The sequence below is a fragment of the Leuciscus leuciscus genome, assembly GCF_965113295.1.
Source record: "Leuciscus leuciscus genome assembly, chromosome: 17".
Classification (NCBI taxonomy): Eukaryota; Metazoa; Chordata; class Actinopteri; order Cypriniformes; family Leuciscidae; genus Leuciscus; species Leuciscus leuciscus.
The window spans coordinates 33828801-33845875 of record NC_138741.1 but is presented as its reverse complement, the minus strand read 5'-3'; the positions used below and the strand labels follow the sequence as shown (position 1 = coordinate 33845875).

The following is a 17075-nucleotide window of genomic DNA, read 5'->3' as shown; positions in this document are numbered from 1 at the left end:
TCGGTTATTGGAAATGCCGTCATTTCGCAGTTGTTTTTTATCGACATTTAGAAAATATCGCAAAAGTATTGCGCAAATCTGTAATGGAAATGCAGCTTTTGTCATCTCGCGTTCTCTTCACTTCACAGACCTTGTTGAGGGGATTTGGCCAGTCGTACTTCAGCCGCTGCACTGACGGAGTACGTCCCAGTGTAAGCATTGCAGGTGTACGTCCCCTCATCCATTGACTGGACATTATTTAGTATGAGCGTCCCGTCTGCCGACACGTGCACACGAAGTCCGTCGGGTCGCACTGGCACACCATTCCTGTCCAGAGAGATGAGGTGCTGTCATGTTAGATGTACAATGTAGGCTTTATTCACACTTAAATACAAACCGTGTTCTCTGAACTGACCTTGACCAGCCAACCTTCACATTTTCTCCTGTTACTACACAGGGCAGTTGAGCAGTGCTGCCCTGCGGCACATCGGTGTCTGTGGGGGCTTTGGTGATCCTGAGGTCCCCTAAAGAAAAAGGAAAACATTACAAGCACACAGCAGAGGCCGGAAACTGTATGTTGAAGGGCTGCGTCATTGATCAAAATAGGACCAAACTCTTGATATGTTTTAGTGCGTTTATTAAAGGGATACTTCACCTCCGGAAAGATGAATGTGTATTTAAAATAGGTAATTTATGTAGAAGAAATGTGAAGAAATTTTTGAATTTGGAGCTTTCTAGACTGAGAAAAGCCAGAAAATGTATTTTTGGCTTATGTGGATGAAAGACAACAACTCCCAGAATGCACTTGCTTCGCTGCCCTTGGAGGCCACTCCCAAGCCACGCCTACCGGTAAGAGAGCGCAGTTGAAAACAAGGCTTGGCTACTATTTGAGACTCCATGATGAGTTTGCAAGGGATTTCGAGATCGCCCAAAATGTCCGGGATTCGGCTTTTGCGTTCTACACGCCATTCATCATGTTTACTGTGGCGAGCAGGACGAGGCTGAGGGCTGTGGGAGAACGACGCGAGGCCGGTGGCGTCATTACTGAGACGCACAGGTCTCGTATCTCTCACGGAGGAGCGGGAATTTTCTTAGCAATGTTAAAACGCACATCAACCGATCACTTGTTTAGCGTTCATGTAAACACTACATTCAGATTCACCAATCGGAATGAATTCAGTTAGATAGAAACAAAAGGTGTGCATGTAAACAATGAATGGCGACTGCAGAAAGCAAAAGCCGAATCCCGGACATTTTGAACGATCTCGCCCGCCGGACAAGTCCGGGAAAAAGAGGATGGTAACCCCTACTACTCAGCTTTCTCCTACTACTCAGCTTTCTCCTACTACTCAGCTTTCTCCACAGAACAAGAGCCTGCTAGCTTAGCTTCCAAAGAAAGACGGCTGACACTGTGTGTACATTCTGTGAGTGAGATCCCACCCTCTATGGGCGGCCTGAAAACATGCGGAACAACGCCATCTACTGGCTGTAGTCTTTAGCCTCTGGCCAGAAAATCCTCCGATGACGCAAAATGACGATTTTTGCGTCATCGGAGGATTTTTTCCAGACAAAAAATACATAAATCTCTCGTCTCAGGGGGATATGAGGGAGGAAAGCACGGTAATTCGAAAATACTACAGGTTTTCTAGTAATACAAAGCTTAATGCTAAATCCTGAAGTATTCCTTTAAATAGAAGAGGTTGCGATCTAACTGAATAAATCCATGCGCTGCGTGTTTCAGAGTGAAGAGCAGCACTTCATTTACACACAAGCAGCTCATGATCCGCCAATGTTTTCAGCGTCTCGTTTCACAGTAAATGCTTTTGAGTCACAGTTTGAGTCGATTTAATGTGCATTTGGGAACAAAACATGCACCAAACATTACATATTTGTAATGAGAAGCACTTATCAACAAAAGAGAAGCTTTAAGGGCTCCTGCGGTTTTCCCTCGAAATTAAAGTTTAATGGTTTAATGTTTGAAAACAAAGACATACATTTGTAATGTAAAATAAAATTATTTTGATTAGTTTTCTTAAATACTAAAAGTAATGATAATAATAACAATATAGCCAAGTTGACATAAAACCATACAATTCTGGCCCAGCAAACAATCACAACAAACCTTTTTTTTTAATCATATTTTAAATCAAAATTGCAATTAGATTTTCCTCCAAATCATGCAGCCCTAATATGGTGCTTATTATTCAAATACACAAAAATAGAGAATATAAAACACACCAAAAACCTTGAGCTGGATTTGACGTTCTTCAAACTTCTGGGTGTCCGTGACTGTGCAGGTGTAAACCCCTGAATCATCTGACGTCAGCTGGTTAATCATTAACGTGCCATCAGAGTGCTGAGAATGCCTGTATTAGGAGACAACACTCAACGTCTCATTAGATGTCACAGAAAAATAACTGACCACAGAGAAGGAAATCCCAGAATGCACTGCAGTGAAAAAAGTTGATAATGCATTTCCTTGAATACCACAAACTAAAACTAAACCCATAAAAAACATTTTTATTAACATTAACTGAAATAAAATCCCAAATAAAAAACATAAACTTACTTTATTTAAGCTAGATGCTAAGGCAACATTTCTTATTGATAGTTGATATCAATAGTTGATAATTAACTATTAACTATTAACCAAATAATTAAAGGGGTGGTATAATGCCCTTTTCACAAGATGTAAAATAAGTCTCTAATGTCTCTAGTGTGTATGTGGAGTTTTAGCTCAAAATGCCCTACAGATATTTTTATATAGCATGTTAAAGTTGTCAATTTTGAGGGTGAGCAAAAATGCACCGTTTTTGTGTCTGTTCCTTTAAATGCAAATGAGCTGCTGCTCCCGGCACTGAGGGCGGAGCTTTAAGAGCTCACACAGACATGCACTGGAAATTTCAAAAACTTTTAGCCTTTTTATGAGACTCAAGAAGAAGGGACAACATGTAGACAACATTTCTGAATGGTTAGTTGGTGAATTTATGTAGTTTATGTGTTGTTATCTTCTAGTCCTTGATTAGCATATTCTGTCATGATAATCTATAAATCATGTTCCTGGGGGCGGGGTTTATGTACATTTTAGGAGGAATGTCATGTAGTCCCGACCAGTTCTTAAAGTAGTTCTTCAAAAAGCAATTTCTTTAAAATAAAAGATCTCCCTTTGCTTTGAACTTTGAGCGTTGTAACTTTGCAGATGTTGTTTATGCTCAAACAGCAACATTACACACTAACTAAAGTTAGAAAAGTGAAATCATATTCAACTACCCCTTTAAAACTAAGTTAACTAAAACTAAATAAAACTATAGTTTGAATACATTTTTTTATAAAAATGACAAAACACAACAAAATTACTTAAAATGTTACTTAAATTGAAAAGAAAACAGAAAATATAAATTCAATTCATTAATTCAATAAATTCAATTAATCAATTAACTAATTAAAGGTATTAACAAAAACTCTAACAGTATATTAATGGCACTAATTGAAATGCAAATTATTGCAGTGTTGTTTTTTTATTTTATTTTTATATATTTGGGTGTTCTTTGTAGTTTTTAAGCTAATTAATATAATAACAGCGGAATCAATTAGAGTCGATTATGAACTCTTGTCTTGTGCACTTTGCTATTTGTATGACACAGAGAGCAGCTGCATAATTTTAGCGTTCCAAGTCATTCACTAATAAGGTTCCGTAAGGAGGGTAGGATGCTGCTTTAGAACGCTCTGAACAGAAATGAAGATGAAGATACCTGAGTGAGTTGAGTGGCTGTCCAGCTCTGCTCCAGTGAATGGTGACCGCATGCATGGCAGAGACCGGCAGCACTGCGCACTGCAGTTTGGCTGTCTGACCTGCTCGAGCCTCAACCAGTGACGAATGGTCAATGTTGAACCTGAAAAAACAAAACAAGGGCCATGATGAGTAATGCAAGTATGATTGAGAATATGTGCTGCATAATCGCACCAACAGTGTGTCATTTAATGATTGATGTCTTGTACCTGGAAGATGAATGTGATGTGAAAGATTGTGAAGAATCCACCTCTGATATTCCTGCACCATTCTGGGATGTTCCTGTATTTGGTAGTGAAATAAAATATTCCTTGTGTAAGAAAAAAAAAAAATCTATTGTGTTGTTGTATTGTGGGTGGTTGCTAGGTGGGTCTCACTGGCCCAAGTCAAAAGATGTTATTATATATTATATTATCAGACACTAGGTAAAATGTTATCCAGTAAGAAAAAAGCTAAGAAAAAGTAATAGCACTCTCAGCATTAATGATTAATAGTTCAAGGGTTTGTTTAAATCATTAACCCTGCGTTTAATAGTTATAGTGACGGTTGCAAGCATCAAATGAAGTATAAATGATAAGTAAGTAAATAAACAGATAGGTTAGAGCTAACCTGAGACAGACAGGTAAATGTAGCGGTGATCTCTCTCACGGTCTTTTGTGGCCACACACAGAAACCATCCAGAGTCCTGCAATGTGATGGGACCCACCAACAGAGAGCCATCTGACTGCAGCTGATGCCTAAATTATCAATGCACAGTTTTAAGCAAGCTACTACAGGTTTGTATGTAGTTGAGCTACAGTCTTCAATCCGAGAATCCAATCTGATTGCAGATTCTGAAAGTTTTGTTTATATAAACATTGTAATCCTACTCTCATATTCGATTATATGTGCATTACATGTTCCCTTTCAAGGGAACTCACGCTGCGTCTGAATTTTTTTAACTATGGGAACGCCTCTACATGATTGCGTCTTGAAGCACGTGTCCAATGGCATGAAGGAGTGTCATAGGCAGTTGACGTCTTGACCAGGAAGCTATGAAGCACACTCAGACCAAACAAAGTCATATTTAGTATTGTCTGTCCAAAAAGCACTATATATATTAAAAATGGTGAGCAAACAGTAATTTAAATTGTGTGTTCCTCCCTGACCTTACTACATGAGCATCTACAAAGAGGTCTACACTGAGCAACTGAGACCCGAGGACCCGGGATCCGACCCTGGGACCTGTACGGGTTCGGGTCTATATTTTAAATGGTCAGCTGGTCCGGGTCGGGTCCCAATCTATTACTTCGGGTCCCGGGTCTGTTTAAGATTGTGTGGAATACCAGAGTTCATCGGACTTGGAGAACACCCGGCCGTGATCAGAGTCAGTCAGCACTGCTTTTGTTTACCAGTTTACAACTGGTTTATTGACTTGTTAATAGCAATTGAGTGTGGAATATGTGACAATTGTGTCCAGTCGGGTCTGTGTCTACCCGGGTCGGTTCTGTGTAGAACATTATGGGTCTCTTCGGGTTTTTGGACCCATGTAGACTTCTAATCGGCAGGTATACACACGATGTGTAGTTTGTTTGGGAATGGCGCATGCACAGTTAGCTCTCGAGGGGGCTCCCGCTTTTGCTGAGGCACAACGGCGTTGAGATAATGGGGTTCGCAGATGGACCTCGTGGAGGGGTTAGAGACGGGCTCTGTCTTTTCTCTGCCTTCACCCGTGAGGTCCAGCATTCTCTCTCTAGGTTTGGAAGCAGCTCTGCTGTTTCTGCCACCCAGAGTGAGGGCCCGGTGCTTCAGCTATCTTCCTCCTCTGAGGTTGATGTGCTGAGCATTGAGCCAGGAGATTTCGAGGACTCGTCACCTCAATCACCTATTTATGAGGAGTTGGTAGAGGTTGTCACTCGTGCCGTGGCCAGACTCAGCATTGTTTGGCCGGCCAAGAGGCAGGACATTCGTCTGGGCCTGATATTTTTTCTCGACCTCCACACAGACGTGTCGAGATAATGGAGGAAGCCATTCTCATCCCATGTCTTCGGCCCCCAGGTTTCAAACTTTTCTTATATCCTGGGGTTGAAAGAACACAGGTGGAAGCAGAAGCTTGCGAGCTATCTCTACCCTGATACAGCATCGCCCCTTAAGGCCCTGAGCCTTCCATCCAAGCAGGTCAGAATAACTTTAGATTTGGCAGGGAAAGCTTACACGGTATCCCTGTGTCTGTCCGGAAACGTAGTGGCACTGGGAGACTGACAACCTTTGAAGAGGTTCAATTCGGCTCTCGTCCACTCCATTTCAGTGGGGTCCTGCCCACTATGGAGGGCCCTGAGCAGGCTCTGGTTATGGAACAAGAACACTTTGCAAACTGGCACACCAGATCCTCCTGTGAGAGGATCTCCCAGAGAGAAGCACATATCCCTGGGCACCTAAATCAGGGAGCAGACATCCTGCACCCTCGCCCAGAGTTATGGAAGCTGTGGGTGTGGCCTCTGAGGGGGCCCAACTCATATTTCTTAACCAAGATTGTTGAGATCATTCTTCACTCCAGAGCTCCATCCACGAGGGAACTGTATGCCCTGAAGTGGAAAGTATTAACGTCATGGTGCGGGAATCGTCAGCTGGACCTAGTTAACTGCCCGATTGGTACAGTGATGGAGTTCCTGCAGGAACGGTTCTCTGCAGGGTTATCCCCCTCGCCTTTAAAGGTATGTGGAGCTCATAGATCCTTACCACACTGCTTTGGGTGGTGTGTCTTTGGGGAGAGACCAATTGGTATCTCGTTTCATCTGTGGTATTTTGAGGCTGAAGCCTGCAACTTACAAGAGGGTGCCGGCCTGGGATTTGGCCATGGTCTGGGAAGGCTTATCAGCAGCTCCCTTTGAGCCTATTGACGAGGTTCCAGAAAAATGTCTGACTCTGAAAGCTTTATTTCCTCTTGCTATCACGTATCCGCTCTGTGTTTGGAGTTTGCACCAGGCATGGTGAAGGCCTTCCTTCACCCTAGACAAGGTTATGTTCCCAATGTCCCCACTAATGTGGCAAGATCTACTGTGTTGCAGGCATTCTGCAGGCTTGCCTTTCAGATGTCGGACTAGGAGAAGTTGAATCTGCTTTGCCCAGTCAGGACATTAGATGTGTATGTCCACAGGGTTCCCAGGTCCCAGATGTTTCTGTCTTAGTTGTGCTTGCTTGATTTCACACAAGACAGGCACTTGTCAGTACAGCAGAGTGGGTATAAATGTTCCCATAGCGTTGTAAACTTCCTTGAAAGGGAACGTCTCAGGTTATGACTGTAACCATGGTTCCCTGAAGAGGTAATGAGATGCTGCGTCACCCTGCCATACTTTCGACGTGCCTGTGATTGCCTTGCTTCGTCCTATCAGAAGCTTTCATTGTTTGGTCTAGGTACACGTGATTTCACATGTGCCTCAAGACGCAATCATGCAGAGGCGTTCCCATAGCACCGTAAACTTTCAACACAGCGTCTTGTTCCCTTTTCAGGGAACCATGATTACAAGTTGTAACCTCAGTGCATATGCAGGGCTCATTTGCCCTGAAAGTAACCTCTGTAATATTAGTATCTCAGCGGTACTTAAAGTAAATATCTTAGATCAAACGGGTTCGGCTGACAAAAAAATTGGGGAGTCCAAGTTTGGGAAGCAATCGCAATAAACGGCCAAGGTCTTCCAGGTTTTTGAAATATTTTTTGTCCAGATTTTCAAAAACAATAGTGGATATGGTGGTATCCTCACTGGATATGATGAAGACATAGTATTTCACAGCTATATATCAAAATATAATAATGTAATCAATAAATCAGTAACTAATCTGATTGAGCATTTAAAATTTTATATAATCTGGTTACAATTACTTAATTTTTGGGACATGATTATGTAATCCAGATTACATGTAATTAATTACTACCCAGCACTGTATGTGATATTTGCAAAAAGGTTCTATTTAAAGGTGCTCTAAGTGATGTCACGTGTTTTTTAGGCCAAAACATTTTTTGTCACATACAGCAAACATCTCCTCACTATCCGCTAGCTGCCTGTCCTCTGAACACACTGTAAAAAAACGCGGTCTCTGTAGACACCACAGGCTCCACAAACGGCAACAAAAACAAACTGGGCTCACCCGCACCACGAAACACAACAAACAGTGTTCCAGCCAATCACGGACAAGAAGTATTTGAGGGGTGTGGTTTGGGGGTTAGTGCGCGTGCACATGAAGGGGGTGTGTGGAGGAGAGAGAAGCATGAAGAGGGAAGTTTGAATTATGGCCGACACACGACTAAAGAGACGACATTCCGATGAACAAATTGCAAAGAAGAGGGACAAGGATAAGGGACAAGGATAAGGAACGCGCAAAGTCCAGAATTTACATCAGAAAAACCCTCGAAAGGTGGCGAGAACTCCGCCAGCAGAAGGGCTTCCAATCCGACATTCAGTTGCTCTGTTTTTGCAGAACAGGTAAATCCATTTTTCTTTCTAAATTGACGTTCATGTTCGCCAAAGCAACACAAGGATGTAATTAGCTAGAACTATGCAGTCAGCGTTAGCTTTGGTAAATACAACATATATGTTTCAGCTAGCGATCAATCTCTATTGTAAATGGTCAAGGAAATTCACAGTAGGGCGACAATTTGTGTGAATGATTGTTTTCACCCACTGTTTGTTATGGATTTGAATGTTCATTTATAGGCTATTGACAACTTTGACTAAATTTGTTTACGCCGCCGCCGTTGTTTATGCTCACTGGGAAACGCGAAGCTAACGTTATCTTGCTATTATTGCGTCCTATGGGAGCTAACGTTATAGTTATAACCTCAGGTGGCGAAACGATTTTAAGACAATGTTTCTATTTTTCTGCATTTTGTTCTGCAATATATAAAAGCATTTATCTAATTTGGTGACATTACACATTGAATGAAGTATCAGTAAAACTTAACTTTGTTTTTAGTGACTACTTTGACTTTCCTTTATGCCGGAAGGGAGGGGATGAGGGAGGAGACGGGATGAGGAGGAGGGAGGGTCTAGCTAGCCTCCGTTTTGTTTGACAACAATTCGAATGTCAACACTCCCGGCATCACTTAGAGCACCTTTAAGCAGAAATTATCTTAAATGATTGCACAATATTTTCATGTTTAACAGGTTATTTACATTTTTTAGAGTGATAAAGTGTTTACAAGCTGCTTAAATATCAAATTATGCAGGTACTCACCTGGCGAGGTCAACTAGGACGCCGTCGCGTCTCCACTCGACAACCACAGTGGAGGAGGGCCGTGGGGTCACCCTGCAGGGCAATACTACCTGCTGACCAACCAGCCCCTCCACCGTGGAGGGATCCGTCTTGTCTATACTCACACCTACAGCTGTCCAACTGAAGTAAATCAGTACAGAGAGCAAGAGGAAATAGACACAGGTACAGAAACAGAGAATGGAGGGAACAGAGACAGAAGGGATGGGGTAGAGACAGATAGACATGCAGAAAGAAAGAAAGAAAGAAAGAAAGAAAGAAAGAAAGAAAGAAAGAAAGAGAAGAGAACATATGACTTTATGCTGTACTATTGGGAACAGCAAAGCATTTGTTGCAGTCACCACAGCAAGCATAAAGATCAGCCTTGACCGGGCTACAGCTGGAATACAGGATCCCAAAAGAACACCAGCCCAACATGCTGACAATACAATCAAACGAGACCACAGGAAGAGGCTGGAGAACTCAAACAGTTTCCAACCTATACAGACGGAAAGGATCAAAAACACCATTGTTATGTAAATGAACGGCTAAAATTCATAAAAACTTTTCAGTTTTTAGTTGAAAACAGTATCGTGTAAATGGCCCCTAAATCTTCTGTCCTTACTCTCAGTTAGGCGCAAAAAAAAGGTTTCAGTTATGCAGAGAGAGCGACAGCAAAATAATTGTTTGTGGCAAAACAGTTCAATATTGCATTTTTGTGCCTTGTTTCATGTATACTGCTTAGTGTTGTATGTTTTAAAAAAATCCATAAAAATACAAACAGACGAGAAAATTAAGGTTTTAGAAGCCGGGGTAAGGTCTTTAGTAAGTTGCATCAAGTTTTAGACTCTCAGGATAAGATGGTCAGAAACAACAAAATTACTTCCTCACAGTCATTGTTTGAACCATTTGATTACTTCAACAGCCTTTGTGAAATCAGTGATGTTGCCTTGCGGAAGTTCTCTTCAGGGACGTAAACATGATGACTAGAATTACTTGTAACATGGAAGAAATGTACTTTATTACTTGATGATTTATTATATTAAGGACTTGGTGTTAGCATTAGGATGGGGAAATAAATAAAATGCAGTTAAACAGTTCAACATGTATTGTTGGCCCTGGAACATTCAGAGGAAATTATTTGGTTGATGAGCAAGTTGATCAGGCCCCAACGTCACCCCTAAATCTGATTGGTTGATTGGAATTTTGTTCCAGGACCAACAAGGATGTTGATCCATGAACACTTGGCGAAATCAGAGCAAGCATAAAGGCCCCGATATACTTGCAACTTGCTTGACGTCATTTCGAACAAAATCAGGCCCAAATGAAGTTTGTTTTGAGTTTGTTTCAGGAGTTCAGAACAGCTTGCCAATGGGAACTCTCTGGAAATGTTTGCTCTGGCTGATAAACACATAATAGGTGGGTGTGGCTCTGAGACTCCGCCTTCTTTGAGGTGTAAACCTTCTCCAGTTAATTTCTTCTTTTCAGTTTGTCAAGGTCAGATGCAAGTAAAAACATGAGCACACTGGAGAGCTGTTTTATAGTAGAAACATAAGTTGTAATACTAATTTAAAACAACCCTGATTTTTCATGTTTAATACTGTAAAGCTGCTGCTTTAAAGCAGTCTATTATATAAAGTGCCCTGTAATAAACGTGATGTGACTTTACTGGAGAGCTGAATTGCAGAGCTGGTGCAAACAAATCCACATCGCTATGATCAGATGCTTTCTTAACTGCTGTTTTCTCACCAATGTCATTTTTGTTTATGTTTATTTTGTTATTTTGAGAGGAAAGTGTGCAGCAGGTATTTCAAGCTTCTTTTTACCCCTAAGCAAAGAACCAAAAAGAACTTCATCGTGAGTATATCAGGGCCCTAAAGGTGAAGTGTTCTACTCTACAACATTCTGTTTCACACATTTACAGTCTACTTGTATCAACATACAGCTAATTTGTAAGGGCAGGATTTGGGAGAGACACAGAGAGATAGTCAAGGATGACTGGGACCCCACAGCAGATTTTATTAATCACACTAATGAAATCATGTACCACACACAAACCTGGGGATGGGAAGGGGAGGTAAACTAAACGTAACTAAACAAAACTAAAAGCATCAGAGAAAGGAGGTTAACAGTCTGAGTCAGGGCAAATAAACCAGTCCCGAAAGCACAGCATTGTCCAACACATCACAGTGACGGCTGTCAACTTCTATAGGGAGAGCGTATGTTGATGCAGTAGATTAGTATGATTAAGAAGCGTGAGGCAAGTCATAATACATCAAATGGCATTACATTGCATTAGAATTGCCAGACAAATGTGTTTTAGATAATGTTATGAGTGTGTACATAGGGTCCAAAATTAACTCTGGTAACAAAAACTTTCTAGGTGGCCAGTAACATTTTAGGAACTTAACATCACACCTGGTTAAAGTCGAACTCTATGAATGATAGTATAATACTCGCTGATTGCGAGTGATTCCAATCAAAGACATACAAATATTGAAGTTTAATGATCATACATTTATCTAGGATGCTTCAAGTTTTACTTTATCTCCACTACTCCAAATGATGCCACATATATGGAATATTCCTCACATTAAGCCACCAAATAAAATTAAAAATGCCTTTTTACTGATAGACCAATCTAACTTGTATATGATGGTGCGTGTGATACAATTGAGGACAAAAGTCATCTTCATGACCATCAAGAATATTTACGATATTCTCACTCACCACTGGCAGACTGAAGTTAATTTTGGATCCTGTGTGTACATATGCTGAACTGCTGTTAGTGAAGCAATGCTCACTAAAAAAGCATATGCATTTAACACGCCTATGTAAGTCTCTGTGCATGTCCTGCGGGCTCCTCTCTTGGCTCTTCAGCAGGGCGTAAAGGGCAGACAGCAAAGGAGAACTTGCAGGGGCTTGGGATTGGGCCTGGGAGAGGAGTAGAGTGATCCAGGGCAAGTTGGATAATCTTACCTGGCAGCGGGGCTGCTCTGCTGCATGGCACTGTGGGCCAGTCGGTGAGCCCGGTGCCCATGGGTCGCGCTGCTAGAACTGAGATTGATACGTGCAGGGAAGCGACGTCCACTGTGCTGCAAGACATGCGCCTGGTCCCGCTGGCTTAGCTCCGATCTCAGGCACATCTTCTGGCATTCCTCCTCCGAGGCGAAGTTGTTGCTGTTGCCATTGCAGCCACCATACCAGAAGTGCATGCATTGTGAGGCAGAGCGGTCATAGTAGTAACGGGACGTCCACTGATCGCATGGACCAACCATATGGGGTAGGTCACAAGACAGAGAACGCTGTGCTGAGGGGCAGAGGGGTAAAAGACATATGCAATATGACAATAATCTGTTCTAAAAAAGTCAGTAACTTTCCTCAAACACCAGTGTTGAGGTCCAACCAGGTCATTCAAGTCCAAGTCAGGACCAAGACCAGAAGAGCTCCTTGGCTTTGAGTATTTCAATGTCTTGGTCTTGCTCATATTTTCATGGTGTTGGTCTTGGTCCTTTCGGACTTTCCCTTCTTCTGGTCTTGATCTTGCCTCAGACTCAACTGAGCTGCTCTTGACTTCAACCATTGGCGTAACTTTGTTTTAAAAAGTGGGTGGGACAGGAGTGTGTGTGTGGGGGGTATCAATAGTACATCGAGTTTAATTTATCGACAGAAAACTCATGTTTAATGTGATAGTTTCATCCTTACATCTATTGTAACCCAATATATTGTTAGTACCGAGAGCCTTTGAAAATTGAAAAAATACATAGATCCTCATTTAATGTTCATGTGTCCTAAAAGTCTGGTGGTAGAATTTTTGTTCTAAGGCTCTTGGTTCTAATCCGCCCTTGTATAGTTTTTTTTAATTAATTAAATTTTAAAAATGAAAGAGAGATGATCAATTTGTCTATATTATGACTTACTATTGGTGGGGGTGTTCAAGCACCCCTCCCCATGAGGACCACCAGCTGCCGTCACACCATCATAGCAGCAACCGTAGGTGGATGTATGGCAGTCTGTGGTTGCAGACGGTATGGTATCTGACTTTGAAGATAAAATACAAGAAACAAAAGAAACAGACAGACAAAGACAGGGCAAGACATTAGGGAATATCTTTCAGAGGGTATGTGTCCAAATTCAAATGTAAACAGCATATCATAAAGTCTGAATAATAAATGTAACCCGGTAACAAAAGAAACTTACAGTTCCACAAAAATGGTTTCCAAGCAATAGATCCATAAAGTAGTGCCAATTAACTTTCCCAAAATAATATTTAATAAAGAAAGAAATCTCTTAGATCTTAGAAACTCTACACTACGCAATCAAAGAGCAAGACTGTCAAGTCAACATGACCTATTTCCTCAAAATCCCCAAAGAGTGGACAGCCATCAACCTCCAGAATATGTACAAAAAATATGAACCAACAAAAATAATTACAGCCAGGGAGGGCAAGACCTCGAGGAACATAAGTAGGAAGTGAAAAGTCTGATGAAAAACTAAGCTCACTCACGGACTGCTGGACATCGAAAATCAGTAGGCCAATCTTTTCATGAACTTGAAGGGTCAAAAATAATGCGGTGAGAACATATTTGAGACCATCTTAAGGGGTAGGTTTTTTGGTTTGGTGCTGATCTGTTTGGCATACAGTCAAGCTGCTTGCTTTCTTTAAAGCCACTGTCTGCCAGGCAACTTCTCTTCCAAAGACGTATGTCATCACCCTGCTCATGGGCCATGTCCATCTGGGAGGTCATGTTCCCTTGCTGCACTGCCTCCAAAGTGTTCTCTGGGTGTTTGATCTCAGTAGTTCGGTGGCATATTATTTAGTTTCACTCCAAATGGGAGAGTGTACAGTTTTGCATTACTCCACTGAATTTACACCTTGATGGTTTCCTGATGGCAGCTCATTGGGACCCCTTCCTGTATGGGCCTGCAGGGGATATTCTGAAAAAGGTTTACCCATGACTTTTCCATGCAATATGATGATCTGGAGCAGGGGTTTCCAATCCTGCTTCTGAAAGGCCACCTTCCTGCAGAATTTACTTCCAACACACCTGCCTTGAAGTGTGTTGTGACTCTGATTCACTGGGCCCCTATTGTCAAGGTCCTCAGTCTATTGCTCAGGCTCCAACTCTCCCTCCATAGAGTCCAACACATGAGTCTTGTTTTGAATGTGTCTCTCACTGGGAGAGAGATGTTGGGAAACATAGACATGGATGCACCTTACTATTGTCTGTAGAATGCTGGGATAACAACGTCATAAAAATGTGTATGTCAGAAACAGGATTGTGTGACATTTAGTTAGTATATTTTACAGCATTTGTTATTTTGTGAAATTAGTTTTTTTATAAACCTCTAAAGTCTGTTTATTCACCAGACCTGCTCTGTTTTACTGTTCCTTGATTTAGTCTGATATGCAATGGTGATTGTGCTTTTTCTGTTGCAGCTCCTAGACTGTGAAACGGGTTGCCATTGAAGATTGTGTAATGCTGGTACTGAGCTGTCTGGACTCGGAGAGGGCTACTCTCTGAGAAAACAAAGGACTTTTCTGGAAATTACATATCACACCTCAGTATTGTCTTATCTACATTTCTTTCCCTTCAATCTCTCTTCCCCTCTTTCTTTTCTCCACATACCGAGATCACCCTGATCAACTGAAACTCACCCAAAAATCTATATGGTTTAATGTGAACAATTTGCATAAAGCACTATACATGTTTGGTATCATTTGAAGTGTCTCAAACAATGGTCCAATGGTCTTATCCCCATATTAGTAACCCAAATGGTACTCAAGGTTTTAAAAGTTTAGAGCTACTTTGCTTACTGTGAAGGATGAGCCCTTTTCCAAGGTCTATCATGTAAATTACCTTCTGTACCCAGTAAGGTGTAATCTACCCAGGTCTGGGACCTTGATTAATGTTAATTAGTTAATTCCCCCATTCGGAGGGTGTTTTGTTTTGTCATACTTTGTCTGAGTATTTAAAGAAATGTTACAAAAGGCTCAGCACGATTCTGTTGTGACTTATTGTGATTTACTCTGAAATTATTAACTTTAGTAGATTACGTTACATCAAGAGTTAAATAGAATAATCAAATGTCTAAATAAATGGTTATATACAGTAAGTAAGGGATAATGTACATCCAGCTGGTTGTTATCTCAGAATAAACCCCGACCGGGTGATCAGGACTGTTTTGTCTGGGAATAACATACCGCTAGATGGTGCGATTAACCAATCAGAATCAAATATTCCACAGAAACGTGTAATAAATGGCCAAAAATCAATTAGCGTTCCAACCTAAATTTGAGGTTGTGATCAGATCAAAGTTTAATTGGAATAAAATTACTTTGAAATTTCTTTCAAATGACAGAATGCACAGGCAACTTCCAGCCACACCATTGGAGACCGTCGTTGGGCCAATTGAGGAACTTACAATTGAATCTGCTGACTCAACTGATGTTTTTAAAAGCAGTCTTAAGACATTTATTTTCGTTAACATTTAAATAAGTTTATATTGGGTATGCTGATTCGGCTGGTTGTTTTTAATTTGGTCTTTTATGTAATGTTTTGTGTAATTGTTTCCTTTGCTATAAACAGCACTTTGATTTACCTTGTGGTTTTGAAAGTGCTTTATAAATAAAGTTTGAGTTTGAGTTGATTTCACAAAGAGCAGGCAAGTAAGGTAGGACTGCACTCTGTGAGAGCCGAGCCGAATATGTTAGTGTACCTCTACCATCATCCACCACTGACTATTGAGGACACATAATGCTTACTGTCATGAAAACTGAAGGAGCTTCTTAATACACTTGCTAAATGGAAACAAAATGGAACAGGCAAAAACTGGACAGGAACAGCTGCTGGAACACTGTTCTGGATCATTCCAGCCAAATTTGATATCAGCAAATGGAATACTCACTGCTGGAGACCAGTGTGGCCAGGAATCTGGACAGCCCCCCTTGTTGGGGCCTTGGGCAATGGTCACACCATCATGACAACAGCCATACCTGAAAGAAGTGTTGATATGCATTTGCATTACATTTCTGGTAAAACACATAGTTGTAAACTACTAAAGTCAAATTATTCCATGTAGGACAATAAGCATTGTGCCACAAATATTGTATTCTATAGGATTGGGATTATATTGAGAAACCAGCAGATTGTTTTGTTTCAGACATATAAATGTTTCTCAATTAGTGTCTGTAATAAACTCATCCAAGTCCGTGTGTACCTGCTCCATGTGCAGGATGCTAGGCCTTGGTCCTGGGGACAGCCTTGGCTCTGAGGTCCACTGGCTGGGGTACTTCCATCAGGACAGCAGCCATATTGAGTCTGGCTACAGTGAAGGGGGAGAGTTGTGCCATGAGGACTGTGGACTGGATTGTTTTGATGAGTTTCTGTTGTGTTGGATAATAAAAAATAACAAGGACCTTATTATATGTTTCCTGCAGACAAAGAGCTTCTTCATAAAAACAGAAAGTGTCTGATAAAATGTATGGGTCACTTGAATGGCATCTTTTAAACACCTTATTACAGGATCCTAAACAAATTTGATCAGATTTGTCAAATGGACAGAAGAAAAGTTTATACTTTGTAGTAATTGTGATGGTGGGAAAACCTATTGAGATTATTAACATTTAATTGTTTTTTTTTTGCGTGTTCATAATTTCTTTGTATGACATCCAAGCCAAAAATGATGTCTGCACAATCTGCTTACAAAATCTTTAACACATTTTTATAAAATATTTGATAAAGTGTGAACATCAATTTTCCAAGGCTGGTCAACACTTTTGACCACTACTGTATGGCAGTTCATTGACTTTCCAACTGATCTTCAAACCGTGAAGCAAAGGCAAGCTGCTTTTATGAGGATTGCAAGCTTCCCTGGAGTTGTTCCCAGGAGTGTAAGACCTAAGAGTCAGTCTTAGACTTTGGTGAAAGTTGCTTTTAGCTTCTTTATAAATAGCTCCTAGCTCTTAAACAAGTCCTACTTTTAACTAAGAATTTTTTGACACTTAGGTCAAAGCTTAAGCCTATTCTCAAGAGCATTTTTGAGAAGTTTTATACAGCCCCAGATCAAGATCAGCCTT

General features: G+C 41.0%; 1 protein-coding gene across 3 annotated transcripts in view; it reads right to left on the bottom strand.

Moving 5' to 3' along the window:
* The window catches only part of paplna (papilin a, proteoglycan-like sulfated glycoprotein), a 51637-nt gene that overhangs the window by 2306 nt on the left and 32256 nt on the right, over positions 1 to 17075 (bottom strand). For all 3 annotated transcript variants that reach the window (XM_082143409.1, XM_082143410.1, XM_082143411.1), the window contains 11 exons: positions 16217 to 16382; positions 15905 to 15992; positions 12916 to 13036; positions 11975 to 12305; positions 8981 to 9139; positions 4379 to 4506; positions 3979 to 4051; positions 3732 to 3872; positions 2218 to 2345; positions 395 to 503; positions 131 to 306 (listed from right to left, as the gene is read on the bottom strand). In XM_082143409.1, coding sequence (XP_081999535.1) covers positions 131 to 306; positions 395 to 503; positions 2218 to 2345; positions 3732 to 3872; positions 3979 to 4051; positions 4379 to 4506; positions 8981 to 9139; positions 11975 to 12305; positions 12916 to 13036; positions 15905 to 15992; positions 16217 to 16382 — 1620 coding nt within the window. The remainder of the gene's footprint in view (positions 1 to 130; positions 307 to 394; positions 504 to 2217; positions 2346 to 3731; positions 3873 to 3978; positions 4052 to 4378; positions 4507 to 8980; positions 9140 to 11974; positions 12306 to 12915; positions 13037 to 15904; positions 15993 to 16216; positions 16383 to 17075) is intronic.